At 53.3% G+C, this 27,998-nt stretch overlaps 2 protein-coding genes and 2 long non-coding RNA genes across 7 annotated transcripts; 2 read left to right on the forward strand and 2 right to left on the reverse strand.

Annotated features, from left to right (window-relative positions):
* Window positions 1-1,137: 1,137 nt before the first annotated feature.
* Atn1 (atrophin 1) lies at window positions 1,138-14,943 on the reverse strand. 2 transcript variants are annotated; one of them, NM_017228.3, is given in 10 exon segments: window positions 1,138-1,678; window positions 1,811-1,991; window positions 2,292-2,435; window positions 3,435-4,131; window positions 4,371-4,593; window positions 4,738-6,734; window positions 7,958-8,071; window positions 8,187-8,324; window positions 8,473-8,640; window positions 14,809-14,943. In NM_017228.3, coding segments are annotated over 9 exon segments (3,555 nt in total). In that variant the 5' UTR covers window positions 8,500-8,640; window positions 14,809-14,943; the 3' UTR covers window positions 1,138-1,644.
* Window positions 1,813-14,223, forward strand: LOC147995059 (uncharacterized). 2 transcript variants are annotated; one of them, XR_015686992.1, is made up of 4 exons: window positions 1,813-2,331; window positions 3,089-3,192; window positions 8,787-9,878; window positions 13,500-14,223. It is a non-coding gene; the product is annotated as an uncharacterized LOC147995059 (long non-coding RNA). The 2 variants fall into 2 exon arrangements; XR_015686991.1 differs by lacking the exon at window positions 13,500-14,223 and adding an exon at window positions 8,145-8,345 and having other exon boundaries at window positions 8,787-9,834.
* Window positions 14,944-18,929: 3,986 nt separating the features above from the next.
* Eno2 (enolase 2) lies at window positions 18,930-27,815 on the reverse strand. Of its 2 annotated transcripts, none has more exons than XM_087655876.1 (12): window positions 27,476-27,815; window positions 26,405-26,504; window positions 25,839-25,934; window positions 25,670-25,728; window positions 25,246-25,315; window positions 24,714-24,847; window positions 24,288-24,510; window positions 22,266-22,463; window positions 21,582-21,783; window positions 21,213-21,321; window positions 20,139-20,197; window positions 18,930-19,843 (listed from the first exon to the last, which is right to left on the reverse strand). In XM_087655876.1, the coding sequence occupies exons 2-12, from the start codon at window positions 26,487-26,489 to the stop codon at window positions 19,774-19,776; spliced, it is 1,305 nt and encodes a 434-aa protein (XP_087512002.1). In that variant the 5' UTR covers window positions 26,490-26,504; window positions 27,476-27,815; the 3' UTR covers window positions 18,930-19,773.
* LOC120102384 (uncharacterized) lies at window positions 19,868-23,563 on the forward strand. Its single transcript, XR_015686993.1, has 2 exons — window positions 19,868-19,973; window positions 21,137-23,563. It is a non-coding gene; the product is annotated as an uncharacterized LOC120102384 (long non-coding RNA).
* Window positions 27,816-27,998: the final 183 nt, after the last annotated feature.

Genomic DNA, 27,998 nt, shown 5'->3' on the forward strand with positions numbered 1-27,998 from the left:
CTTCGTTGTTAAGAGGGAAAAAAAGAGCTTCTCAAGAATAAGAGCTAGGAGAGCAAAAGCCGCCGTGAACTGATCTTACGGTAGTGGTAGGCGAAATGGCTCGATGGCTTGTATTCTTTTTTTTTTTTTTTTTCTCTTTTCTCTTTTTTCGTTTTTCCGGAGCTGGGGACCGAACCCAAGGCCTTGCGCTTGCTAGGCAAGCGCTCTACCACTGAGCTAAATCCCCAACCCCGATGGCTTGTATTCTTGTCTTTACAAGTTTTTGTCACCCATCCTCTCCTCTCACACTACAAGGACTCTGGAACCTCAAGCCCTACCTGGCATGGTGCCACACTTCTGTGATACCAGCACAAAAACTGAGAGGAAGTTCAAGGCTAGCTTGGACTCCATGGCCCTGCTTTGCTCAACCTACTTGGCAATTCCTAACTTTCCTAATTCAAGCTACAGGGGACCCAACACCTTCTGGCCTCTTTTGAGGCCTTGCATTCCTAAGCAGAGACATGAACCCACACACCTAATTAGAAATAAATCTTTTAAAAATAAATCTTATTGGCCTCCTGGTTACACAATTTAACTGTTTCAAAATCATTTATAAACTATTGCCACGGAAAGGGAGTCAGATCTCTGAAATTCTGTCTCTGGAGCACTCTGGTGGCAGGGATGTACTCCCAAGGTCTGAGTAGGTAGATTTGGTTATGCTTACTGTGAACCTATTCTTGCTCTGAAAGGCCTCAAGGGCCTTAACTCCCCAATCCAAAGGTCTAGGATGGGCGCCCCATGAGTAATTCTGAGATTCCAAGACCAAGAAGAGCCTTGTCAGGCTAAAGAGTGGCTCAGTGGTTAAGAGCAGACTGCTCTTCCAGAGGTCCTGAGTTCAATTCCCAACAAACACATGGTGGCTCACAGCCATGTGGAATGGGATCCGATGCCCTCTTCTGGTGTGCTTCATGCAAGTGTAAAATAAATGAATAAAAAATTTAAAAAAAAGAACCTTGTCCAACTCATCTGTTTCCATAAGGAAACCCCATCCATCCCTCCACACTTGCCCTACAACCACCAGACCTCTCAGCCTACCCACCCCGTCACCCTACCCACCCCAACCACCCCCTCCCAGATAAAAAACACAGCACAGACACATTCCTGGGGCACCGTGAGGATGTTTTTGTTGGGATGTTTTGGTCAGGATGTTTTTAAAGAGCATCATATAGATATTTATATATATAAATTATTAATGTGGGACGGGCAAGGGGCACATATCGCCGAGGGGGTGCACACACAGGGATGGGGCAGGGGCAGCACACAATGCTACGCAAAACAGCCACATCTAACAGATGAAAAAAATCACACCAACGGGTTAGGGGAGGAGCAGTGGCCACCAAGGATTGGGCATACAGAAGAAAAGCAGGGGATGGGAGGAGGGACCTGGTCCAAGATACTGTCCACTTTCTGTCCCCACCCTTGCCACTTCCCCGGGCCCTGACCTTGTCTGTCCCTTCTTCCCTCCCTCCCTCTGCCCGGCTGCAGAAGCTCTGCAAGTGGGCAGCACCCTGTCCTCGGCTTGGGGGTGGGATGGGGTCAAAAGGTCGGGGGTGGTCCTCCAAGGTCTGGATGAAGGAGCAGTGGGTGCTGTCTGGATGGCAGGTTCTACAGCGGCTTGTCACTCTCCTTCTTCAGGTGACTAGGTAAGAAGCAAGGCAGAGATGAGACAGACAGCAGGCTTCCCCCTCCAAAGGGCCTGGCGTCCTCTTGGACCACACCCATAACCCACTTCCCTTGTGCTGGGGGTTGGGGTGGGGGCAGCCTGGAGTACCTGTAGTAGTCCTCCTGGGCAGGCAGCGGCACGCTGTGCAATGGGTGATGAGCGTGCAGCCACTGTTGCTGTTCCAGTGCCAAGCGCTGCAGCTCGGCTGACTGTGCGTGCATGGCCTGCAGCTGATGGGCGGCTGACATTGGCGCAGATAGAGAGGCCGGTAGGTCCCGGTAAGGGGCAGCTGTGAGAAGCCATAGCAGTAAGTGATTGCTGCGTGGGGACGGACGATCAGCCATTTTCCAGACAGAGGAAGCTAAGGCTAAAATGTAAAGTTACGCCACCTATCCTACCCACTGCCTGCCTGTGGTGGAACGGAATCAGCCCTAGCACTGGAGGCTCCTTTAGAAGAACCTCAGTTCTCTACTTCGACTGTAGCTGCTCACATCTCTCTCCAGACTCCACTTGGCCTGCTCCACCACCCAAGTTCCTCTGTTCTGGTCTTTCCTCACTTGAGCCTCCCTATCCCCACCTCCATCCTTACCAAAGAGCTGGTGACGAAGAACTTCGTTCTCGTGCAGAGGGTGAGGAAGAAGGGGATTAGGGAGGGTCCCAGCTGGGTAGGGGATCCGGGTAAGGTGAGACCCTGAGGCCAGGGGGTCAATGAGAGGGTGCACCGAGGCGGAGGCTGGAGGGCAGAGAAGAGGAAGGTGTCACCGGGAGGCAGGGTTGGGGACAACCATGCATTGGGGTGGAGGGATCTAGCCTGTGAAGAGACAGACATGAGGATCCAAAGCAGAAGCAAGGTGAAACAGAGGGGCTGGACCCTCTGAGATGGCCAGAGCGGCTGGAGAAGAGACACGGAAGACTGAAGACAGGATACTACAGAGTGGATAAGCAAAGACTGGATGGGTCTGAAGAGATGGAGGATAGGGTCAGGGAACGATTCTTGTCTTTTAAGTTTAAGAAATATAACAGGGACTATTAGGAGCTGGTACAAGTATGAGCACAGTGAGATAGATAAAAACGCCAAAAGCCGGGGCTGGGGATTTAGCTCAGTGGTAGAGCGCTTGCCTAGCAAGCGGAAGGCCCTGGGTTCGGTCCCCAGCTCCGAAAAAAAGAAAAAAGAAAAAACAAAAACAAAACAAAACAAAAACAAAAAAAAAAAAACGCCAAAAGCCCCTGTTCTGTATACTTACTAAACAAATAAATAAACGCTCTAGCAAGGGAGCCGGGTGAGAAGAATCAAGGAATTCAAAGTGAACGGCTGAGCCAGCCAGGCAGTGTTCTGGGCTCTAAGCTACAGTAAGACAGGGGTAACCTCATTATTGCCTATGGCAGTTACAGAGACTTCCCTAAATGGTTCTGAACCTACGGATGGGCAGAAACACAGAAGATGCAAGGAAAAGGAGATGCCGGCAACAAACAAACAAACAGGAGCACAGGTATGTGAAGGGGATGGAAGGGTATAAGGTAAGAGGAAGGTGGTTATTCAAAAGGCTCCATATTGGTCTGCTATCGCCGATATAAGGCTAGGGTATGCGTAGGGCATGAGACAGTGTGAAGGGAAGCCAAGGAAGCAAAGATCAGAAGAGTAATCTCAGAAGAGGGGAATTCTGGCCGGAGGAAGGGAAGAACGTTACGGTATGGGGGGAGCCACACTGCGAAGCAGGAAACAGGGTCTTACCCGCATGGATGGCATCCTGCTGGTGCAGGTGTAGGTGAGAGTGGATGTGGGAGTGCTGGTGATGATGGGGAGTCACGTTGAGCATCTGCAGCCGGGCTAGTGGGTCATTGCCCAGGGCTGCCACCCTTTCTGCATGCTGCCTTTCAGCTGCCAACCGCTCAGCATAAGACATGTCAGGACGCAGGGCTGGCCCAGCTGCCAGCGCTAGCCGTTCTCGTTCCAGGGGCCCCAGGCTCGGATGAAAAGGGAAAGGATGCAGGCCAGGTGGCCCAGGTTGTAGAGCCAGGCCCCCGTGTCGGGGGAAGGGATCCAGGCCTGGCCCGGGGACCCCATGTAGGGGTTCCAGCTCACTAGGTTTCACCTCAAAGCCAGGCTTGAGCCGGTCACGGAGGTCACGTTCACGGGCTTCCCGCTCCCGTTCTCGGGCAGCTGGGTCGCTGCTGTACAGGGCTGGGACATTGTAACCCAGAAGCCCCGGGTCCACTGCCCCCAAGGGCACATAGAATGGGTGGTTGCGATTGCCAGGAGACATGACATGAGGTCGGGCGTATTCACTGAGAGTGCGCAGGGCTGGAGTATCAGGACCCAGGTAAGGGGGCACGGTAGCCACAGCGCTGCCAGGTTCAAAGGGAGGCCGATGGGGCACTGGACCCAGGGACGGGCACTCCACTGGAGCACGGCCCTCCTGGGCCAATTTCTGCAGAATATAGATAGAAGTGGAATCAAAATAACAGACACGGACAAGCTATTCACCCCAGGTTGCCCATCTGTCCCAGCGGTCCAAAGTCAAAAGGCTTCATCCCACCCATCCTCCCACTGTCTGGAAACCTGAGCTTTCTGGGCTGCAGCAGCTCCTCCCCTCCGCCAGGTGGCGTAGCGACCAGCGGCGCAACCCCGGGACCCGGAGAGGCGCGGCGCACCTTGTGACGCACTCACCACACTGCGCTCCAGCTCGCGCTCTTTCTCGCGCTCGCGCTCCTTCTCACGTTCCCGCTCGCGCTCGCGCTCTTTTTCTTCGCGCGCGCGCTGCTCGGCCTCGCGCCGCACTTTCTCCACCAGGTCCGCGCGCTTCTTGGCCAGTTTGGATCCCTCCAGCGGCACAAAGTACAGGTCGCTGCGCGCGCACGAGTTGAAGCCACGGTCCAGGTGCTTATTGAACCTGCCGGGCGCAGACCTGTGAGCCTCAAAAGCAGTCCCCACCGGCTTGTCTCTAAATCCAGAACTACGCTGGACGTGAACGCAAAGCCCCTTCATCTAGAGCGTCCAGACCCACCCCAACTCAAGCCCACCCTAGGCTGCTCACCTGGCTGACTGGCTGGCATGGCTAGGCACGTCCACCACCTTAGGAGGGGGCGAGGGGCTGCGAGCCGGAGGCACCGGACTCTCGGGGGTTTCATACTCTTCAGCTGGTTCCTGTTTGATCTGCGTGGCAGTCAGGGGCGGCCCTGTAGTCGGGGCCGCGGGTGGTGGAGGCAGAGATGACAAACTTGAAGGCCCCGCGGGTGGTAGGGGCCCCGGCCCCACGGTGGGTGAACCTGGCTTGAAGGTCCCTGGGCCTGCTGGCGGAGAGGTGCCTCGATAGCCAGGTGGGGTCCCTGTTCTGAAGGACGGTGGTGACCCTGGCTTGTATCCAGGCGGGGTGGCTGTCTTGTAGGACCCTGGGGATGGGGCTCTCTTGCTGTACTGAGGGGGGCCAGGTGGTGAGGCTGTCTTATAACCTGCTGGCGAGGAAGCCACGGTGGCGATGACAGTGGAAAGAGTAGCTGAGGAGGTGGTGATTGGAGGAACTGGTGGGAAGGGGTAGGATGCCCCTTGGGGGCCCTGGGATGAAGAAGGGTGTGAGCATGAATAGGCGGCTTGAGACGAAGACCCGGAAGAGTTGGAAGAAGAAGAAACCGGGGGACCATTGGGACCTGCTTGGCTATAAGACACCTGGCCATGAGACGGAGGCAGGTGTGCTGGCCCTGGTGGGTAGGGCCTCAAAGACCCCAGGGAGGGTGACATGTTGTAAGGGTGTGCATGGTGGGAGTTACTGCTCTCTAGGGGGTGAGGATATGCCCCAGGTGGAGGGGGCCCAGAGTTTCCATGATGATGTTGTTGCGGCTGTGGCTGTGGCTGTGGCTGCTGCTGCTGCTGCTGCTGGTGATGGTGATGTGCAGGGGCTGGCGGGTGGGCTGTGGATTGACCCCCGGTAGGAGGGAAAGGGCCCGGATGAGTGTTGTTGTTGGGCAAGAGGCGGCCATAAGGAGGAGGAGGAGGTGGGCCCTGGCTCCACACAGCCTGGGATGGGAGAGAAGGCTGGGTGTACTTGGGTGGCTGATTAGAGACAGACATACTTGTTGGTGGGGGGAAGGAGTGAGGGTAACTGGGCAGGGTCTGGGAAGCTGGGTACTGGGAGGTGGCGGCGGAGGAACTAGAAGACGCTGCAACAGAGCTACTGGAGCAGGATGAATACGGGTACCGCATTGGGGGCCCAGGAGCGGAGGAAGAAGCCGGGGGTAAAGGGTGGGGAGAGGGGGCCAGGGTTGGGCCCTTCTCTGGGCCAGGAGGAAGTCCACTCATACCCTGCCCCATGGCATGGGGAGAGGGCAGATGCCCAGGGATTGGCTGAGCCCCCATGCCAGGAGGAGAGGCTGAGGCATTGTTGAGGGGTCTCAGGGCAGGTGGAGGAGGCAGGTTTGGTGTCACGTGGGGGAAAGTAGCTGGTGGTGGAGCAGAAGGTAAGTTCCCAGCACCCACTGGAGTATTGGGGGGCTTTGCTGGAGGAGCGCCACTGGCCCCAGAGCTTGATATTGGAATTGGGGTAGTGGGTGGGGGGTGCTGCTTGCCCCCACTAGGGGGACCCACTGAGGAGGCGGCTGCTCCCCCTTTGGGACCCATGGGGGGTCCAGATAAAACACCTCCACCAGCACTCCCAGGGTAGAGCTGTGGGTGTGGGGGAGGAGCTCCAGGAGGTGGGCCCTGGAATAACCGAGATGTGGGGGGCTCCATTGGAGCATGATATCCAGTAGGCGGCACAGAAGGGTGCGGTTCAAAGCCAGACTCTGGCTGTCGGGGAATGCTGTCTGGTGGTGGAGGGGAAGGAGGAAAGAGTGGAGGTGGGTGGTAGGGGCGAGCCGGGCCCTGGGACAGGCCAGAGGATGAATCCGAGTCATTTTCCACACTGCCAGGGCTGTAGATGCTGGGGGATGTGCTTCGGTTGTCCTGGTCTATATCTCTAGGGTCACTGCTGCCGTCATCGTTGATGCTGCGGCCATCTAAGCTGTCCAGATCCGAGGGAGACTGTGGGCGCGGAAGCTCCTGCAGTGGGGGGAAGGGCTACATTCCCTCTCTTCCTCTACCACCTTCCCAGTCACTCCTTCCCTCAGTACTGCTGCGCTAGTGACAGGCAGGCTCCTCAAGGCCTTCGGTCATCTAGCACCTCCCTCCCTCTCCCACATCTCAGCTGCTCCCTAATAGTCAGTGTGCTTCCCGCCTGGTCAATCACTGGACCGTCAGGTGTCCATCTCCAACACTGTCCCTTCACAGCTGACTGCAGACAGCCGCCATGTGTGCCTCTCCTCTCATCTCAGGTATTGTTTGGCTATCCCCAAATGCGGCTTAGTTTCTCTCTCTCTCTCTCTCTCTCTCTCTCTCTCTCTCTCTCTCTCTCTCTCTCTCAGATTTTATTTACTTATTTTTATTTTATGTGCTTTGGTGTTTTGCCTGCATGTATGACTGTATGAGGGTATTGGTTGGATTCCCCTGGAACTGGAGCTATAGACAGTTGTGAGTTGTGGGTGTTGGGAATTGAACCCAGGTCCTCTGAAGAACAGAGTGCTCAACTGAAGAGCCATCTCTCCAGGTGTCCCCCCATCCCCCTTTGTTAAAGACTGTTTAAGATAACCTAGGCTAATATCCAACTTAACCATGTAGCACAAGATAACCATGAATTTTCTTGGGGTGGGGTTGGTTTCTTTGAGATAAGGTATCTCTGTGTGGCTCTGGCTGTCCTGGTAAACTTACTCTGTAAGGCCAGGCTGGTCTCGAATGAACTCAAGAGATTTGTCTGCCTTTGCTTCCCTGGTGCTAGGACTAAAGGCTTGCACTACCACTGCCTACCTGACCTTGAATTTTTATTTTCCTAAGTCCATCTTCCGAATGCTAGGATGAGAGATGTGCACCGCCAAGCCCAGCTTTAGATGTTACGTGCTGGGACTCAGCACTATGTACTAAGCAAAGCACTCCACAAAGTGAGCTACCCAGCCTCGTCTCTGCATTCCCCTTAAAGCTTTTGTTCTTCCCATAAAGGAGGCTTCGCTGCCCCACCCACCCACCCTTCCAATGCCCTTTGGCCCAGTCTTATTATGGTATACTGTTCTCACAGAAGTTTCACAAGTTCTCTATTATACACAGGACCACTCAAATAAGCACCAAGACAGGGTTTTAGATCTAAGCAGAGAGCAGAGCGGGAATGGTGCACAAGAGAAGTTTGCAGAAAGAACCGTCAGAACACAGGCCACGATGGCTGCAAGGTCTCTCACCTCGGTCTTGGTCTTTTTGGGCGCACTGGTCTCTTCGCTTTCACTCTCTGAGATCTCCTCGCTCCGGCCCTGCTTGTTGGCTTTTGGGGTAGAGGTCTCCTCTACTCGGGCCTTCTGTTATGGAAAAGAGAACATTCCTTCTATCTCAAGCCTCTGCCATACCTGAAGCCCCCCAAACACCCCTCAGCTGTAGTGCCATGCATCCTGTGGAGACCAGAGGACAGAGTACCTTGGCTGTCTGCCTGGATTTCTCGGCTTTGCCATCACTGCTGGACGTGCTGACCCCTCCAGGGGAGGCCCGGCCCCTCGATCTCAGCTCTTCCCGGGGCCCGGGGGCCTCTTTCTTCCGTCCACTCCTCATTGACATCTGAGAGCAGGATAGATGCAGGTAATGTCTTCTATAGCACCCACCTTTAGGCTCTATGCTGCTGCTGTTCTCTGCTTCGAGCCCTTCTCCCTAGCTTCCCCGCCCCTGCCCTTGATCTGCCATCCTGCTTACGGTTGTTTGCACTCACCGAGTCTTTATTCTGTCGTGTCTTCATTCTTCAAGCTGTGGAGCCCCCATTCTCCTCTGCCTGGGCAGCTGAATACAGAAACTTGTCTGCCGCACCCCAAGCTCCCCACAGCTGTGACCGGGGAAGCAGTTGTAGGCACGTGGTACTTGCCGGGTGTTCTCAGGGAATCTGTTAGGAAAAGGCATCAGCTTCTTCATATTGTCGCCGAAACAGTAGGGGCCTGAGGAAGTGGCATTGAGTCCTCAGGCAGACCACAAGAGGCTACCTCAGCCAAGGGAAGGAGATTCTTACAATATGATCCCCTTCATCTCTAGGGAACACAGAATGCCCAGAGGTACCTATGAGCTTCAACCTCACTAACACACAGCTGGATTTTACCCTTCGCAAGCCCTGGAGAGTTTTCTGTGGCCTGGTGTGGTGGTCGATGCCCGGACTGCCAACTCAGAAGACAGCTGTGGGCATCACACACTCAAGGCCAACTCAGAAGACTGCTGTGGGCATCACACATTCAAGGCCAGCCTAAACTAAACAACAAGCTCCCATCTAGAAAGCAAAACAAAACGTTTGTCTATGCATGAGTACAAATTTCAAACAAGCACAAAGAATTGAGGCTGAAGTATTAGTTTGCTGAGTATCTCCTTGTGTCAAGCGCTTTACATAGTGATTTCAGCAACATCTCCAACATACTCTAAAGTGGGCATAAGTAATGGACCTGAGGCTCGAAGACTGTAACAGTGACCTGCCCTGCCTTCCACAGGGAAGAACAATGATCCCCGCAACAAAGCCAGAACCAAGCCCTCGGCAAATCTGACTTCAAAGGCCACACTCGCTTCTCTGAAACTCTCCTCAGAAGTAGGAGAGAATTCTAAGAAGACCTAGATCAGTCACACAGATAAGAACCTCTTTTTTCACACCAGATGATGCAGAAGAACACCCCATCTATGATCCCCAGCTGCAGTCTCACCAACACCAACCCCAAATCTGGGCGTCCTCAAAACTGCAGAACCTTTTAGACAGCCTTAAGATGTATTGTCTGGTAGGTGGTCTTTTCCACTTCCAGGTTTTCTGTTGCATTTAATCAACCTGGACTGACAAAATTTGGGAGGAAAAATTCCAGAAAGTTCCAAACAAAGTTTGAATCTGCTACATGGTCACCACCCTGCTCCATCTATAAGAATGAATGATGTGTGGGCATAAGCTGCCACAGTGCCCCACCTTCTCACAAGCCCTAGGTCCCCCTCCAGTGTCTGCCGTTCAACCACTGTTCACCTTCTGTGCACGACATGTCTACAATGTTTGTAACCCCAGCCTTGAATACGTCAACTCTATCAGATATTCACATGAAATCTACATACATTGCTATACATGATCTACAGCTGATTTATAGAACACGGAAGTGTGTGCAGGTATGTGTAGATGCAGGGACTTGAGTATGTGTTCATTTTGGTGTGTGTGTAGTGTATTAAAACAAATCCCCCAGATAGCAAGGGATGATTATAAGTATTTCCTGTGCTTAAAAGATATGTCGGGGTTGGGGATTTAGCTCAGTGGTAGAGCACTTGCCTAGCAAGTGCAAGGCCCTGGGTTCGGTCCCCAGCTCCGAAAAAAAAGAACCAAAAAAAAAAAAAAAAAAAAAAAAAAAGATATGTCAAAGCACTCACATTCTCCAGATTCAAAATAAGCTGACTGACTGAAGGGAGAGGTATGCAGATGCTATGATATATGCGTGGAGGTCAGAGGTCAACTTGTAAGAGTCACATCCCCTCCCACCATGTGGGACCCAGGGATCAAACTCCAGTTGTCAGGCTTTATGGCAAGTGCCTTTACCCATGAGCCATCTCACCAACCCAACTCAACTATTTTCAAACAGGGTTTCTCTGTGTGGGGCTGCCCTTGAACTCGGACATCCACCTGTCTCTGCCTCCCCAGTGCTAGGGTTAAAGGTGTGCACCACCTCAGCCTGGCCCAACTCAAAATATTTTAAAACTACAAAAAGACAATATACCGGTAAACATACAGTGTAGACTCACAGACTTTAACCCCATCCTCTCACTTGGCACCGACACCTTACCTATCGTATCTAGCAGTAAAAACATGGCTACCATCATCTATCTGTGTCTCCAGGGTCAGCCATTCTCATCTGGACTTCGACGACTGCTCCTCCAGCCTTCACTCCCTGAGTGCTGGGATTATAGGCTTACTTGGTGTTGCGCACTGAAACCATGCCAGGCCAGCACACTCAACTGTAGCTCCGGCCCCCTGGTTTTGAATTTAATTTTCTAGGTATGAATGCTTGCCTGAAGGCATGTGTGCCGGGCGTGCGCCTAGTTCCCGTGGGGGTCAGAAGAGGACAGCGGACTCGTTGGAACTTGAGTTAGGATGTGTGAGCTATCTATCATGTGGGTGCTGGGAACTGAACCTGGGTCCTCTGCATGAACAACAAGTGCTGTAAAGCACTGAGCCATCTCTCTGGTCCCCTTTTCACCCCTCTCTTTCTCTTTAACTCCTCTGAGACAGGATCTTACTATATAGACTAGACTGGGCTTGAATTCAACAGATATCTGCTTGCTTCTGCCTCCTGAGAGCTGCGATTAAAAGCGTGTGCCACCAAGCCCCAGCCTGTAAGATAGTTTAAGAGCAAGAAATGCAATTGTCATAGTTTTCTTTTTTATACTTTCCACTAATGTCATCATGTATACACACAGGAGGTCTGGTTCTTGTTTGAGACACTCTGCACCTTGTGCTGGCTACAAACTCAGGATCTCCTATCTCAGCTTCCCAGGAGCACGTGACCCAGTCCAGTGTATTACTGTCAATGACCTTTAAACTATTGTCAATGACCTTTAAACCAAGCGAATGTAGGTAGACTTTTTTAGTTGTTATTGTTTTGGGTTTTTTGAGGCAGGGTCTCAAGTGTTGAAATTACTGGCGTACCCTGGTGAAAACAGTTTACCTACTTGTTCTGAGTTGGGAGATACAGGTAAATGACATTTTTACATGTAGTTTCTCTAAGGAATACAATGTAATTACTCTTTGCCCAACACCACCAAACAATATTGAGGCGGGCAATGAGGGAGGAGTGAGTCTAATCTTACAAGGAAACTTAAATACTTATCCTTAAGGGGCACAAAATGGATGGGACAGAGCCCCAAGTCCAAACTTGCAACTGATGCTTGGCCCAGTAAACCAGTGTACTTCAACTATAGCTATAACCACACTTTCTAGTTAGCTTGTGGATTGGTTTTAGCACAGTATCCACGACACACTTCTGTAATCCAGCACTGGAGAGGTGAAGGCAGGACCCCTGGTGAATAGCAAGTTCATGTTTAGTCCAAGTTTCATGAAATCCTCTCAAAACACAGAACTACAGATGGAAAAACAGGAGGAGGGAGAGGCAGCAAATGTCCAAAGAATAGCACCGAACAAAGAGGATACCGGTGACAAGGGTAACAGACATGACCACCTGTGGCTGGCTTCCTGATCAGGCCCCGACCCGTCTCCTCCCATCCCAGAACCTGCTCACCAAGCCAGTTTGGATCCTAAGAGACCCAAAAGGTCAAAAAATACAACAAAGTTCCTTGGAGAACAGGGCAGTCACTGAGCCTTTCTTACCTTTTTCAATCAGCTGAAATCTGATAGAAAAACAGTGTTCAGTGGGGCGGAAGTTCCTGGGATAAAGATGGGCAGAGGAAGGGATGGGACTGAGGCTGGGGCCAGAGCATAGGTTAAGTCTGAACACAGGTACCGTGGGGCTGTAAAACTAACTGGCCAAATGGCGCTCCATCTTACCTAAAGGCTGCCTTTAACATTTAGAAGCATCTACCGAGGACAGCCACACACATTTTCCTCATTCCCTCCTCACAAAAGGAAAACAAGGAAGGCCAAAACCAGGAAGGCAGGGAAATGAGAAATCAGAAAAGAGTTCATGAGTAGGCAGAGAAAACGGGTGTGGAACAGAGACCGGGGACGAGAGTTCCAGAAGCCCTGGGTTACATCCCCAGCACCTTATAAAACAGGGTGTGGTTCTTGCCTGCAATCTCAGGACTGCAGAGGTAGGGGCAATTTCAAGGTCATTTCCTTAGGCAGTGAGTTCAAGGCCCGTTCTGGATATAAGTCCATCTCAAAACCAAACAAAAACCAGAGATCGCTACTGAAATGAATGACCTGAGTTGGACCATGGGGCCCACATGGCGGAAGAAGAAAACGAACTCAAGTTACCCTCTGACCTCCGAATGTGCACCACAGCACACACACAAATAAATATAATTAAATTAAAAAAAAAAAAAGAAAGTAAGGAACAAGTCTGCAAATATGACAGGAATGTCAGAAAGTGACCACGTCACAGATTCCCTGGGAAGAGCATAAAGGGTGTGTTTCAGGGTCACCGACCACCCCTCATAATTCTAGATTTGCCAGATTAACAGTCAGAGGAAAGTGACCAAGACATCCACGAGGCACAGACCAGCAGATAACAACGTAGCTCCCTAAGTCCTGTTAGAACCCAGGTCTGTTGAAGGAGCCAGGGGTCATTTCATCATACAATGAAGGTGAAGCTCAAAGATGAGAGAAGTGACTTGCCCAAGGTCATAGAGGAACATGGAGAAGTACACCTGGGTCTCCAGAGCATCCGGCTCTGCTCTAGGCTGTTTCACAGCCCTCCCCTGGGCCACCCTCACCCAGACAGGCATGAAGAACCATGCCATTTCTGTAAGTCCAGAATAAAGGCCAAAGGGCATTTGAATGAAAGGGTCACCCTGAGAAATGACAGGAGAAGAGAGATCCAAAGAGGAATTCAAGAAAATAAAACAGTTCAAAGAATCAACTGTTTATAAGACAGTAAGAGTGGTAGAGACCGACAGAAATTGCCCACGGGGGTATAACTTGGTTTTTTTATTTTGTTTTTGGTTCTGGAGCTCAAATCCGGGGCCTATGTATGCATGCTAAGAAATAACACTACTGAGCTACACCCCCCAGCCCAAGACCACATAGTCTGAACAACAATATTTTCATCTTTCCACCATACCCAGGTAGAGACTGGCAAGAATGACCTGCAAGCAACAGGGTTACTTGTTCCAAAAGACTTCTGGAGGAGAAGGGGTGCACCTCCTCAGGAGACCCCTACTTGGGGCAACACCAGAAATACCTACCAGAGATCTACCGCCCACCAAGGACAAAGCTATAGGCTGACTGAGGCCCAATCTACATACTGAATCCCCACCTATTGGACTCCCCACTGGCTCACTGCCATGACAACTAAATGGATAAAAAAAAGGGCCCCCCAAGAGACCATCCCAGGGGTCCATCTGGCTGCCACTATTACCACCTTAGTTGCCAAAGCAACTCCGACCTTCTCACGGTACCCTCAGGGAAGGGAGCTTTAGAGTAACCCGCCCCAGGCACAAAGGGAGATCTTTGAGATCAAAGCAGTAAGGAAGACCTCCTAGATAGAGCCCAGCTACGGGGCATCCAACGCTTGGGGGTGAGGGCGGAGGTCACAATTCCTTGGAATGCCTATATGATTGCCCAATCCTCTCTTCTTTCCCATCCTCCCAACCTTTCTAATTCCTCCTTCAGAATTGCTGCCTTTCTTATTAGTGTTAGGAGGACTCACACTACTAAGCCTCAGTGGCCCCCTTCACGAAGTAACTAGGTCTGGGATTAGCAAAACAGGGTCAGAGGTGACCGGGAGTGGGGTAAAAGAAAACTGAGTCACAAAAGATACGGCCTTCCCATTTCCACCCCCAGAAAACGTCCGTCTTCAAAAAGATGGGCCTCTCCTGGTTCATCTCCATTCCCCCCCAGGTTCAATTCCCCCCTCTCGGCTACCACAATTCTCCTTTTACCACCTACCACACCCCTTTCCCTGTTCCCACTTCCCTGTTCCTAAAACCCGCAACCCTGGGTTCTGGAACACGGATTCTGGGCCTGTGGGGCTACTGGAGCCTGCACGCCCCACCTCGCTGCCATCTCTCCGATCCGTCCTGCCTTCTCCGCGAACCACCCGCACAGCATCCCCCGGTTTACCTCCGCCAAGTCTCCACCTCGGCGTTCCTCCCCTTTAGGCTCTGGTCCTGGCGACGCTCTGCCCCGTCAGCCCTCCTACCAAGACCCTCCTCCCCCCCACCTCCCGAGCTCGCGACTCCCGGGCCCGCGTCCCTCCTCCGGGCGGCCCCACCCCCTGAGTCCCCAGCCTCGGGCCCGGTCGTGCCCGCAATAAGGGAACGCGACCGGGAAAATAACAAATGGAGGCGGCGGCGGGAGGGGGGACCGGGAGGGTGGGGGCGGGGAGCCGCGAGCCGGAACGGGGCGGCCCGGGCCGGCGGCGGCGGACCTTACCTGCGAGCGGCTCGGGACGGCTGGCTGGCAGCGAGTGCAGTCGAGCTCCGGCGCCTCCCGGGGACGGCGGCGACCACTCCCCGCCCCTCCTTGTTGCGCGGCTTCAGTCGCTGCCGCGGCGGCGGCGGCGGCGGCCCCGGCCCCCCCGGAGGGCGGCCCCCATGCCCGGCTCCCCGCGCAGCCCCGATCGGCTTCTCGCGCTCCTCGCCCGCCCTCCCGCCCGGAACGCGCCGCCCGCCCCCGCCGCGCCGCCCGCCTCCGCCCGCACTCGCGGCCCCGGCGAGGTCCGCGACCCCCGACCCTCCCGCCGCTCGTGCTGCGCGCCCCTAGCCCGCCCCGAGTCCTGCCACCCCAAAACACGTCCTGGCCCGAGGCCCCGGCCGGCGCGGGGCTGCGGGCGGACGGACGGGCTGGGCCGCGCGTCCGGCGACTCGCACAGGAAAGCGGACGGCGGAGGGAGGGCGCTCGGGAGAGGGGGATGGGAGCAGGGAGGAAGAGGGAGAAGGAGGGAGCGCGGAGGAACGGAGGAGAGAGAGGGGCCCGGAGGAGACGCGAGGGAGGGAGCGCGCGGCAGTCGGGGGGCGGAGGATCGGGGAAGGGGAGGCGCCGGGCGAGTTGGCCGAAGCCGGCCGGGGCGCGGAGAGAGAGGGCCTCGCGGCGCAGAGCGTGGGGAGCTCGCGGGCCCCGCGCGGGAGAGGGCTGGGTGGGAGGGGCTGTGGACTCCGAAGGCAGACCTGGGGAGGCTGGAGAAGTTTGGGGACAAGAGGAGCGGTGGCAGGGGTGAAGTAGGTGGAGTTTGGGGGAATACTGAAGTAGAGATTTGGATAATGGGGCTGTATTGGACAGATGGAGAGGAAGGGCAGGAAGCTGAGGCTGGAGGGGTTTAAGAGCTATTTCCGAGAGACTACGATGGAAGTTTGTGGACCTGGGCGGGAAAGGATGAAGAAGACACCCTAAGAGAATGGCGTTTCTGGAAGAGATAAGAGTTTAAGACGGCGATTGGTGTTAAAAAGAATGCAAACCACAAGAATTTGGGAATGATGAAGGGAGGCTGGAGGAAAGTCCAGAGATACTTCTGTGGGAGAGAAGGAAGGCATGAGAGGTCTCAGAAGTGGGGGTGGGGGAGAGCGGCCGCGGGGTCGGTGGGGGGTGGGTGGGACATATGCCCGTTCTAGGGTTTGGGATGGGTTGATAAAACCTGAAGGTGGGGACTTCCAATCCAACTAAGAACTATTTCCTTTGGCAAATACAGTGGAGGAGAATTAATTAGGCCTGGAAGGAAACACAAGATAAATAGGGTCTGCGTGGTATCGTGGTGGGACAGTCAGTGATAGGAAAAGAGAAGAGCTAGAGACAGGGAACACTAGAGGAGTCCAGGAGGGTCCGGGCCCTAGTTTGGAAGAGGTAACTGAGGGGTGGCATCTCACATCTTGGCCCTTCCTTCCCTGGAGTGTCCTTTACTTTCTCAGATCTGAAGTCATTACTTAGCATCTTTGGTCCTGGTCACAGGGTTCCCTATAACAATTGTTGGAATATGGAGGCAGTCCCCAGCATAGCCTACAGCATGCTCCTCCCAACTCTTCTCCAGTCAGCCTGCCTGCCATGCCCAGTCTACAGCCATGAAGTCAGCACCCCCAGCGCCCCACCAGTGCCTTCTTCTGGGTTCCTTGTCTGGCCCCACACCAGCAGCAACATCTCTCAGGACAAAGGACACTAGAGACAGGGTGATTTTTGGCAGCTGAAATTGGGAAGGCTAGAGAAAGGGAGGGAGGCAGGCTGGGAAACAGGAAGAACTGGAGCTGGAGTCTGGATTGGGAGCCCTTAGTACTTCACCAGATTTGGAGTTGGGCTAGGGTACTTGTGGGGGCTAGCATAGCTGTGAGACTGAGTGGGTAGAGTTGGGGGCACTGAATGGGCAGGCAGCCTTTGGGGAAGGGAGGAGATTTGCTAGCGTTGTAGCCACCAAGTAGGTCTTATCCCACCATTCCTTAGGCTAGATTCGGCCAAGCTCTTAAACTTACCCAAAAGCTCTACACAGATTCCAGAGCACTGGGGAAAGCGAGCAAACAGGCTTGCTCCCTCTACTCTCATCGCCCCGCTCTGAAGCCTCTTGCTTCTACAGGGACTCACTTTAACCCCATACCCGTTTGCTTGTCCCCCTCCAGTGCCTCCCAGAAACCAGGCCCGGGACCAGGTCCTCCCCGGTGTACCCTAGCATCCTTTCCTCCGTGCTCGTGCTCGTATACACCCAGCTCCTTTCCTCCACCAGCTGAGTTTGCTCTAAGACTCCTCCTCCCTCCTCCCCTCTCCTCCCCATTGCATTTCCCCTCTCTCCTTTCTTTTCCCACTGGGCCTGACCCAGGACCTTTCCAAATCCTTTCTAGACTGAGCTTCTACCCTTGTTTAACAGCTAAGGCAAGAGCCAAGATGGTAACCTATCTAAGCCTGAAAGAGAAATTTAGGCTTAGGTAAGGACAGAATAGAGAAAGGAGGGGTTGGGGATTTAGCTCAGTGGTAGAGCGCTTGCCTAGGAAGCGCAAGGCCCTGGGTTCGATCCCCAGCTCCGGAAAAAAGAACCAAAAAACAAAACAAAAAAAAAAAAAAAAAAACAAACAAAACTAGAGAAAGGAGCCACAACAGCTTCCAGCCCTACCCAAGGCCAGGCTCATAGCTCTGCTGCTGGGAGCGTCATGTCTACACCCCACCCCCCTCCTTCACCCCAGCTCCCTCTCTGGCCCCAGCCCCCTACAATCCAGGTCTCCAGGCTGTGGCACAAAAGGAAAGTAGAGAGGGGCCTTGGAGGCTCAAGCAGAGTCAGCTGTAACCCAATCCAACCTAGTACGTGGGGGGTGGGAGTGCTGTCAGAGAGATACCTAGCTAAGATGGAGGGAAGAAAAGACAAGGGTTAGGAATGGCGGCTGCGGCTACAATAGCCCTGGCCAAAGTCTAGGAGTTTCTGACAGAGCAGCTCCAGAGGAGTGAGCCCCGAGAGAGGCATAAAGGAGTGCTAGGAGAGAAGGGAAAAATGAGGTGTTTACATAGAAATTCAAAGACAGGGGGAAGGAGAGGAGGACCAGAAGTTCTTTGAAAATAGCTGAAGGGTACAGGAAGATGGGGGGTGGGGGAGATGGTGGGTGTGGCTCCTGGCCATTCACCAGTGAAAGTTTCTGTTAGCCCTAAAAAGAGAAGGAAGTCTGAGGGAGCCTGGGACCAGAATTTGGGAGGATCAGTGCGAGGCGGGCAGAGGGTGCAACCTTGAAATTCTTCCCACCCCAAACTCACCTTGGCGTCTAGTATGGTGTCCTGCAGAACTTTGGCTCCCTCTAGTGGCCAGAGCTATCCATGGGCAGATGCTGACTGAACCCTAGGACCCTAAGCATAGTTAATGGAAGTGGGGATTATCCCCCAAGGTAGGCTGAGTGCTTCAACACCACCGGCTCAGTGGAGCTGGAAGGCTAGAGGGCCTCTAGTCACACACTGATATCCTCACAGAGTGTCTGTCAGGGGAGGCTGGTGAGTATTTCAGGTGTTGCATCCATTTTACTGAAGAATTCCCAGGCCCCTAATACTCCTAAAATTTCTACTTCTCTCCCTTTCCTCTTCAGTTTCGTATTCCGAAGAAGCTGGTGGCCATGATGTTCTCATTTCAAAGCCATCCAGAATTCTGTTGAGGACCCGTACAGGAATGCTAGTCTACCACTTTATCCCTTCTTCCCTCAAAGACTTTGGGAACCAGAAATGCCTTATTCCTCACTCCAGATACACTCAATCCCTGATGTTTGAGGGACTCCTGTATCACAGGTTAAGAGTCCTTAGTTTGGTCAGGTGTGGCAGTACACAATTTTAATCCCAGCACCCAGAGGCAGAGGCAGGCTAATCACTATAGGTTTGGGGCCAGCATGGTCTACAGGGTGAGCTCCAGGACAGCCAGGGCTTCACAGAGAAACCCTGTCTTTGGGGGAGGGGGGACCATGGGTTCCACATAGCCAGCAATGCTGCAAACTTGGTCATGAGTTCAGTGACTTGCCCTCCCCAGATCTGCTCTCTAGGTTCACCAATATCCAGTCCTTTCTCTTCCTCCTCTCATATGGAGCAAAGAGTAAAAGTCCTCAGACAAGGGGTGGTGTGCACTGTGATTCAGACTTTAATGGTGGTGGTCATTTCAAAGCCACAGAGACAGTGGCAACTGTGGGACATGGCACGGGGGAATGAGGCAGCGCTCTGGTGCAGCCGGAGAAAAAGACTGAGGAACCTAGGGCTGGGGAGAGAGTTATAGGAGAAAAGTCCCCCGGGTACACAGCCCCATTCTGTAAAGTACCGAGCTTCAGTTAGTGCACCAAATGAAAAACCATTGCTAACCTTTCTGTGACCTTTCCCATGCTAACAAAACCTCCCATCCTAGGTCATCTTGAAATGGAACCACGTGAAAATACTGATGCTTTCAGACTGTAGAGTAATGGCAGACGACTGACAGGCTGAGAAATAAATAAGTGAATAAATAAATAAACAAACAAACAAATGTGAACACACACACATCCAGCACTCCCCAAACACCAGCTCTGTGCATAGTTCAAGGCTTAACACACCATGGATGGCAGGGAAGCACACGTGCCACGTGGCCCCACTTTAAACGCCCCAACACACCAATCCTGAAGCTCCTGTCGGACGCTGGCGGTTCTTCTGTGGACCCGCTTCTTCTAGTCGTCATTTTTTTTTTTTTTTAAGATTAGAGAGAATAGAAGGGAAAGTGGGCAGACTGGAATCCCCCCAAAAATGGGGCCCAGAGAGGAGGAAGAGTAGAGACAGCAAGGGGTTGTGGAAGCCAAGAACAGCCAGAGCAGGTGAGTCGAGGTGTTCTGGGTGACTTGGGGCTCAAGGTATCAAGGTAACTATGGCAGGTCGGGACAGCAAGAAAGAGGCTCCAGGAGAATGAGATGATGTTCCGGTGTTCAGGCAAGCAGGGGGTCACAGCACACTGGGATTCCGGAAGTTGTGTCCCGCGAAGCGAGCCTCCTCCCCCAGCTCCTCTTCAATCCTGACGATGAACCGGAAGTGGAGCAGTGGGGAGGGGGGAGGGAGGGGAGAGGAGATCTGCTTTTCTCTCTGGATCCCTCCAGGCTCCTCCCTTGAGGACTGCCCCAAGGTGAACATTCCCTGGTTTTCAGGTACGTTAGTGATCTGTCAGTCACACCACCCTTGAACCCACTAAACAAAACCATTTTCTTGGCAGCCAGTACTATCCAGCTCCTGGATGCAAGAGATGGAATGGTGGCCTAATAGGGTGTTCAGCTCTGGGTCTCGGGTTCTTGTTCCTCAGGGACCCTCCTCACCTCATGAGCTGGTTGTACTTCGCCAGACGTTCAGATCTGCATGGGGCACCAGTCTTGATCTGAAACATTCCAGGAGATATGCCGTTTAAAGATCTCCTTCACCTGATAGAACAACCTTGCTCCCCTTTACCCCCAACACAACACACACACACACACACACACACACACACACACACACACACACACACTTTTTTTTATTTTGAGACAATTTTATGAAAGTTGGCCTCAAATGGGACAGGTTAGCCCTGAACTCCTGATCCTCCTGCTTCTACTTCCCGAAGTGTTGGGGCTAAAGGTATGTGACCCCAAGTCCAGGTCTATTTTTTGTTTTTGTGGGACAGAATTTTACTATAGCCGTCCTAGAACTCGCTAAGTAGACTAGGCTGGTCTTGAATTCATAGAAATCCTCCTTCCTCTGTCTCCTGAGTGCTAGGACTAAAGGCATGCAGGTCATACCCTACCTCCCCCCTCCCCTTTTTTTAATGGAACCCAGGGTCTTGCGCATGCTGGGCAAGTACCTGCAACTGAGCTAAGCCTCCAGCCCTGAAACATCTGCATTTGTATCTATTAATTATTAATTAATTAATTATAAAAATTAATACTTTATTTCATGTCTGTATGCATGTCTGTGGGTCTGCTCTTGCCTGGTGTGCATTGGAAGGTCAGAGGACAACTGGTGGGAGTTGGTTCTCTCCTTCTAACCTGTGGGTCCCATGAATCAAACTGAAGCTAGCAGTCAGGCTTAGCACCGGGCACTTGAACCTCCTGGGCCATCTCACCAGCTCGGAACTTCTACTCTTTTCACTGTTCGTTTGTTAAGGAGTCCCTCAGTGTAGCCCTGACTGTCCTGAAACTCACTATATAAACCAAACTGGCCTTAAACTCACAGAGATCCACCTGCCTCTGCCTCCTGAGTGCTGGGATTAAAGGTGTGCACCACTACGCCTGGCCAGACTTCTACTCTTGAAACTTTTCTGACTCAGATTTTTTTTTGGCAGGACAGTAACTACCTGGGCCCAGAACCCACTAACCCCACAAAGATCTCTCCTGATCCCACGGACTGGCTCTACTCACCTGACCTGTACACAGTCCCACTACGAGGTCTGCAATGAACGTGTCCTCGGTTTCTCCAGAGCGATGACTCACCATAACCCCCCAGCCGTTCTCCTGGGCCAGCTTGCACCTGGAGCAGACACCAGCACTGACCTGCCCTGAAGCACAGCTCTTCCCTCCCAGCCCCGGGCTTGATCTATGTCAGGAAGCACCTGGTGGAAGGTGACTTAGGGGCGTGAGGGCAGATCGTGAAGAATGAAGAGACTAGAAGTGAGAACAGTGTGAAGGGTAGCCAGTGTTCACCAGAGTTCCAGGGCAGAATCCAGCTAGGGGGGGCTCTCAAGAGGAGTCCTGAAGACACAAGGTGGGAGGAGGCCAGAAGCCACTCACGCTTGGATGGCTTCTGTGACTGAGCCGATCTGGTTGACCTTGAGCAGCAAACAGTTGCAGGCCTTCTCCTCCACTGCCCGCTCGATGCGCTTGGGGTTGGTCACCGTCAGGTCATCACCCACTATCTGGATGCCGACATTGGCTGTGAACTTGGACCAAGCTGCCCAGTCATCCTGGTCGAATGGGTCTTCAATGGAGACCACTGCAGAGGGTGTGGAGAGGGGGCTGGTTCTTCCCAGAGAAGCCTGCTATGATGGAGGCCAACTGCCTCCACGAAGCAGGATGGAGGCCCTTTGTAGCTGTGGAGACTCTGTACCTCAGTGATCCCCTCCCTGCCCCCGCCCCAGGCAGCCGCGCTGACTCCATTCAGTATCTATCTTCATCAATCAAGGATACTAAAGCCTGGCACTTTTCTGTCACCTCCACTCATGTTCTTCCCATCCCCGACTCCTTCCAGTGCTTTCCCTAGGACTCAAGTAGCTCTCAGAGCCCAGGGTCTGAAACAGGCGGAGGAGCCCAGTCACAGTTGCATGCACAGTCTCAAAGGTCTGCATTGTAAGAACCTACTGCCTCTTCTCCCTGCTTCAGGACGTCACCAGGCCCCAGACTCTGCACCCCATAAAGTTCACCTCTGCCTATCTCCGTTCTTTCCCTTTCCTATCTCCCAGAATCCCTCACTCTCACCAGGATAGTTCCGGACAAAGTCCTGGTAGAGTGCCCCAAGCTGGTCCCCAGTGATGCATCGGGAAGGGTCAGCAGGAGACTTGAAATCCAAGTCGTATTTGCCATCGCGGTAAAACTCAGAGGCAGCCACATCCATACCAATCACCATCTTTTCCGTGTAGCCAGCCTTGTCAATGGCTTCCTTCACCAGCTCCAAAGCTAAAGACAGATCCAGTGAGATTTTAAGTAGGAGAGATAGGTGTGAAGGAAGGCGGGTGAAAAAAGCCAGAGTGGAAGGAGGGGGACTATTGGAGGGGGTGTGTGAATAGGGTCTGTGGAGAGAGGCTACCTAGGGAGACAAGAGTAGAATTCTGTTACTAGTTACTAGTTACTAGTGTTGGTCCCCCTCCCCACACCCACTCAGCCACACAGCTTCTTGGTGCTGGGGCTTGAACCTAAGGCCTCATTCATTTGAGGCAAGTTCTCTGCCACTGAGCCGCATTCCTACCCCCCCCTTTTTTTTTCTCATTTTGAGAAAGGGTCTAAGTTGCTCAGGTTGGCCTTGAACCCACTCTGTACCTAAAGCATACCTTGAATTTTCAATTCTCTTGCCTCAGCTTCTAAATGGTTGGGATGCTAGACTGCACCATCAGTCCTGGCTAGCAGAGAGAGTTTGTGTGTGTGTGAGTGTGTGTGTGTGTGTGTGTGTGTGTGTGTGTGTGTTCTTTCAAAAAATTGTTATGTGTATCAAGTATTTTGCCCACGTGCATGTATGTGTATACTCCTCATGCATGTTGGTGCACCCAGATACCAGGAGAGAGTGTTAGAGCCCCTGGAACCATGTGGATGCTGTGAACCAAACCTGAGTGAGTCCTCAGCAAAAGCAGAAACTGTCCTTAACCACCAGCTTTCTCTGGTATCACCTCGTGTTAGCATTTTACACATATTATCTCATTTAATCCTTGATGATACTTCTAGAACTCAGATCATTCCTTCCCCACCACCGCCTTGTTTTGTTTTGACACTGGTTCTTACCATGTGACCCCAGCTACTATCCCTGAACTCTCTGTGTAGACCAGGCTGGCCTTGAACTCAAAGATGTACCTGCCTCTACCTGGGATTAAGGGTCTGCACCTCCATGCCCTGCTCAAATGCTTGGCTTTTAAAAAGACCACTTCTGTGTCTTTATTATTATCATTACTCCCTTTTCTCTTTATTATTAATAATTAATAGCCCAAGCTCTAAACTCATAGCAACCCTTCTGCTTCAGCCTCCAAGAGCTGGGGATTCCAGAGTTCAAATAAATGCAAGTAATCTGATTCCAGAGTCTTCACGAATCTATGACTGTGTGTGCACTTACATGTAAGTGCGTGCCCGTGTATACATTTGGGTGTGGTGCGGTGGCCTCGAACAGGCTGAGCAGACGCTCTACCCCTGAGCCATACCCCTAGGTAGTACTTTGACTTCTTGTTTTGTTTTTTTATGTTTTTGTTTGTTTGTTTTCGAGACAGGCTTTTGCTGTGTAGCCCTGGCTGTCCTGGATCTTGCTCTGTAGACCAGGCTGGCCTCAAACTCAGAGATCCATCTGCCTCTTCCTTCCAAGTGCTAGGATTAAAGGCAGGCGCCGCTAGTGTCTGGCCAGTCCCTTCCCTTTTAACCACTGCCTTTACAGTTCTTGTCTCCTGCAGCACAGGGAATGTAGGAATCCTGGACACCCAAGGGGCTGGGAAGGGAATGGTACCAATGTGGACTACCCCCCTGGAGCATAGAATATGTCATCTAACTGAGACTGTGTCCTTAAAGGATGAAATGGACCGTACCCAGACCACTTACCAATATTCTCAGCAGTCTGGTGAGGACCTATGCAACAGGTTTAGCTCAGCAGGTCACAGACTGAGCTCCAGGGTCTATGTGGGAAATAGGAAGGCCCCGGGAGCTCACCCTAGGGGCTACTACCATTTGAGATTTTCAGAAGTTCAAAAACCCGCGTGTGCCAGCTTTCCTAACGGGAGATTCAGCTGGGGTAAGGGCTCCGGGCCTCACCTTCGCTGTTCTCCAGGATATTGGGGGCAAAGCCGCCTTCATCCCCCACATTAGTGGCATCCTTGCCGTACTTGTCCTTGATGACCCCCTTGAGTGTGTGGTACACCTCGGCCCCAAGTCGCATGGCATCCCGAAAGCTCTCAGCACCCACTGGGAGGATCATGAACTCCTGCATGGCCAACTTGTTCCCAGCATGAGAGCCACCGTTGATCACATTAAAGGCCTGGGGAGCCACAGATGGTCAGACGAGTCAGAGCCTTTCCTCCTGCCCCCCGAGAATGCCAACCTGAGATCCCCAGCCGCCAGGCTCAGTTCTCACATCCCGTCCTTTCTCTTTAGCTGCCTGTTCGCCTTCCTCCCCTCATCCCTCACTTGGTTGCATTCTCCCTCCTCCCCTGGAAGGGGCTAGGCAAGGGCAATGCTCACCGGCACGGGCAGGATGAGGTCGGAGTTCCCAGCCAGTTGAGCAATGTGGCGATAGAGGGGCAAGTCCTTCTCGGCTGCCCCAGCCTTGCACACGGCCAGGGACACACCCAGGATGGCATTGGCCCCAAACTTGGCTGAGAGATCACAGAGGAAGGCGCCGAGTAAAAATGTCCCCCTCTCTTGTAGCCCCTGCCCCTACCTATACTCCCCAGAAAAATCCAGTAAAGGAGGCTCCCCACCCTGCACCTCCCAAAAGCAGTGGGGTTGGGGACAGAGATGACAAGTAAGGGAAGGCCTCACCTCTTCCTAAGCATCCCCCAGACTACCCCATGCCAGCCCCTGTCATCCTGCTTTAGGAAGTTTTTCCTCCTGTCTAGTGTCACACACACACACACACACACACACACACACACACACACACACTACAGTGGCTTTGGGTGAGGGAGAAGGAGGTTCTCTGACAGTCCAAGTGTCCCCAGCATGGCTCCTCAGTTCTCTGTGCTTAGCTATTCCACCTGCCCTCCCTACTTACATTTGTTCTCAGTCCCATCCAACTCCAGCATCAGGTTGTCCAGCTTCTCCTGCTCCACCACAGAGAGGCCCTGTGGGCAGAGCCCCCATTACCCAGAGTCAAGATGGAGGCTGGAGCCTAAGACTGAGGGTCCATTCACACAAAGCCTTATGTCTGAGCAGGGCACTGCCAGATCCCTGCCCTACCAGCTTTTGGGATCTTGAATTTCAACAGGGGCAGTAAGAAGTATTTTCCCAACCCTTGCATTTGTAACCACAATTCCTAAAGAGTGGGGGGGGGGGTGGGGAGGGAAGGGGTGTGTGTGTGTGTGGAGTTGTTTGTTTGTTTGTTTGTTTGTTTTTGCCTCCCCTCGTTCCTCCCTGGACCCAAGGTTTCTTGTAAGATTCTGGCCTAGCAGCCACCCCCAGGAAAGAGCGGGCCTCACTGAGCTGATGAGGGCCGGTGCGATGGTGCTGTTGATGTGGTCCACAGCCTTCAGGACACCTAGAGAAAGGGAAAGGGGCTGCTCAGGCCAGGAGAGGGGGTGGAGACTGAGGAGAGGCAGGGCAAGGCATCTAGGGGACTGGGGCCTGCTGGGAGAGGAGAGTCATCACCTTTGCCTAAGTAACGCTGTTTGTCCCCATCCCTTAGCTCCAGGGCCTCATAGATGCCAGTGGAGGCCCCACTGGGGACTGCAGCCCGGAAAAGACCTGGAAAAAGACATGTGATGAGGAAAGGGGAGGACACTCTGGGGCCAAGGCTTCTCTGAGCTCTCTAGCCTAGACTCCTGCCTGCCACATCCATACTTCCTCTTACACGGATACCTGACACTGCACACAGATGCACACACTCTCACAGACGCCATGCCAGCTGCACAAGCCGGGCCACCTCATCCGCCCAACTGAGGCCTCATAGGCACAAGTGGGAGGCCACAGAAACAGACCTATGCTAGACAGAGCATGCGTGCTCCTGTGCTCACACAGGCAGGACCTTTCTCACTCTGAACTAAAACATAGACCCACCTAACCTGGATCAACGAGCCAAGGAGGATCAGACTCCACAAACCAGCCTTGGGAACCTGACCTAGCACCCCATGCCTGGATTTGAAGGAAGACCTCAACCCTTTCCAGACCTAGCGTAGGGGAAGTAGGAGCTACAGACAGTCCACGCTCCTCATCACCTTTGGCAGTATGGAGATCCACCTCCACGGTGGGATTCCCACGGGAGTCCAAGATCTCTCGGGCCCAGATCTTCTGTATAGACATGATGGCTGGGATCTCCTTGGGTGGACAAGAGGGAAGGAGACAGATAAGAGGCTTAGAAGGGTGGAGCCTGAGGCCAGTGGGAGGGGCCAGAGGCTGGGAGGGCTGGGAAAGAGGTTACTGCAGTGGGTAGGGGGTGGGGAGGAGCAGGCTGCAATCAGACACTGTAGAAGGGGTTCTCCCTTGCCCGTGGAGAGAGAAGGTCAATGCAGTGAGGAAGGGGAGGTCACCGCAGTAGGGGCGGGGTACATCTCATGACAAGATAGGAGAACATCGCAGTGAAGAGCGGAGGGGCAGGCAGCGATTTCTTTGCCCCTCAGCAGCTTCACCGACCAGTGGGGTTCCCCTAGATTTCCCCAGGCGGGATGGCTGCCAGATTAACATTTTTTTCCCTTGAATCTTGGAACAGAAAGAAGAGGGGTTGTCTGGGCAGGCGGAGCCCCAACTTGACAGCCCACACACACAAGGTTTAGAAAACACTCCAGGGTCGTCACCTCTCTCCCAAATACGAGTTCCTCATTTCAAGAGGAGTCTGGGGCCAGGTCTCCAGTCCCTAGGGGCTACAGTAGGAAATGATGAAGTAGACCCATCATCTTTTCTATCCCCAGACAAAATTCCCACTCCTCCTCTCCCTCCCTCAAGCATCGGAGAAAATGAAATGTCAGAGAGAGGGGAAGAGGAGAGACCAAAGGACGAGTCTAGAGCAAGTCTGAAGCAGCCAAGGAAGGATGAGAGGGTATCTTCGCAAACGCAAAGCAAAAATGAACGTGCCAGGAAAACACGCGCCGCCTGCGGAGACATCGAACTTAAGAAACAAATCGGCCGGACCCTGGACGAATACAGGCATGGGGAGAGGGGCAGGCGAGGGTGGAACCGTGCAGTTAGAGAAGCGGGTGCAGGGAGAGAGAGAGAGAGAGAGAGAGAGAGAGAGAGAGAGAGAGAGAGAGAGAGAGAGAGAGAGAGAGAGAGAGAGAGAGAAAAGCTGGTACCTAAACCAGGAGGAGGTGACAGCCAGAAAGCCGGGAGCTGTCCGCGAAGGCCGGGGATGGAGGGTGCCAGGGAAGGCAGGTGACAGGTACGCAGCGTCACACACACACACACACACACACACACACACACACACACACACACACACACACACACACACACACCCGGGGGCGCTAAGCCCAGGATAACGGGGAGTGGACGCGGCAAGGACAGAGTAAGGGGATGCGGCCCGATACGGGCCTCACCTCGAGGACTGCAGACTCAGCCGGTGGCGGTGGCGGTGGTGACGGCGGCGGCGCAGAGAGAGCAGGAGTGGCGGCGGCTGCGGCTCCCAGCGCGGGCGGGGGGTGGGCAGGGGGCGGCGCCTATAGAGCCGAGCGAGCGCATGTGACCCGGGGGCCCCGATGAGTCAAGAGCTGCAGGCGGAGACGCACGTACGAGCGCGGGTGGTGGTGGGGAACCGAACGGGTGGGGGAAGGGCCCGGGCGATCCAGGACCAAGCTGGCAACCCCATAAGTACACGGA

Source organism: Rattus norvegicus, chromosome 4, assembly GCF_021556685.1.
Source record: "Rattus norvegicus strain SHRSP/BbbUtx chromosome 4, alternate assembly SHRSP_T2T, whole genome shotgun sequence".
Classification (NCBI taxonomy): Eukaryota; Metazoa; Chordata; class Mammalia; order Rodentia; family Muridae; genus Rattus; species Rattus norvegicus.

Coding starts and splice junctions, on each gene's coding strand:
- Eno2 (XM_087655876.1), bottom strand. CDS start 26,489: ATGTCTATACAGAAGATCTGGGCCCGAGAGATCTTGGACTCCCGTGGG. Junction 24,848..25,245: donor GGATGGGACTGAGAACAAAT/GTAAGTAGGGAG, acceptor GTGATCTCTCAG/CCAAGTTTGGGGCCAATGCC. Junction 21,322..21,581: donor GTCACAGAAGCCATCCAAGC/GTGAGTGGCTTC, acceptor TGTCTGCTCCAG/GTGCAAGCTGGCCCAGGAGA.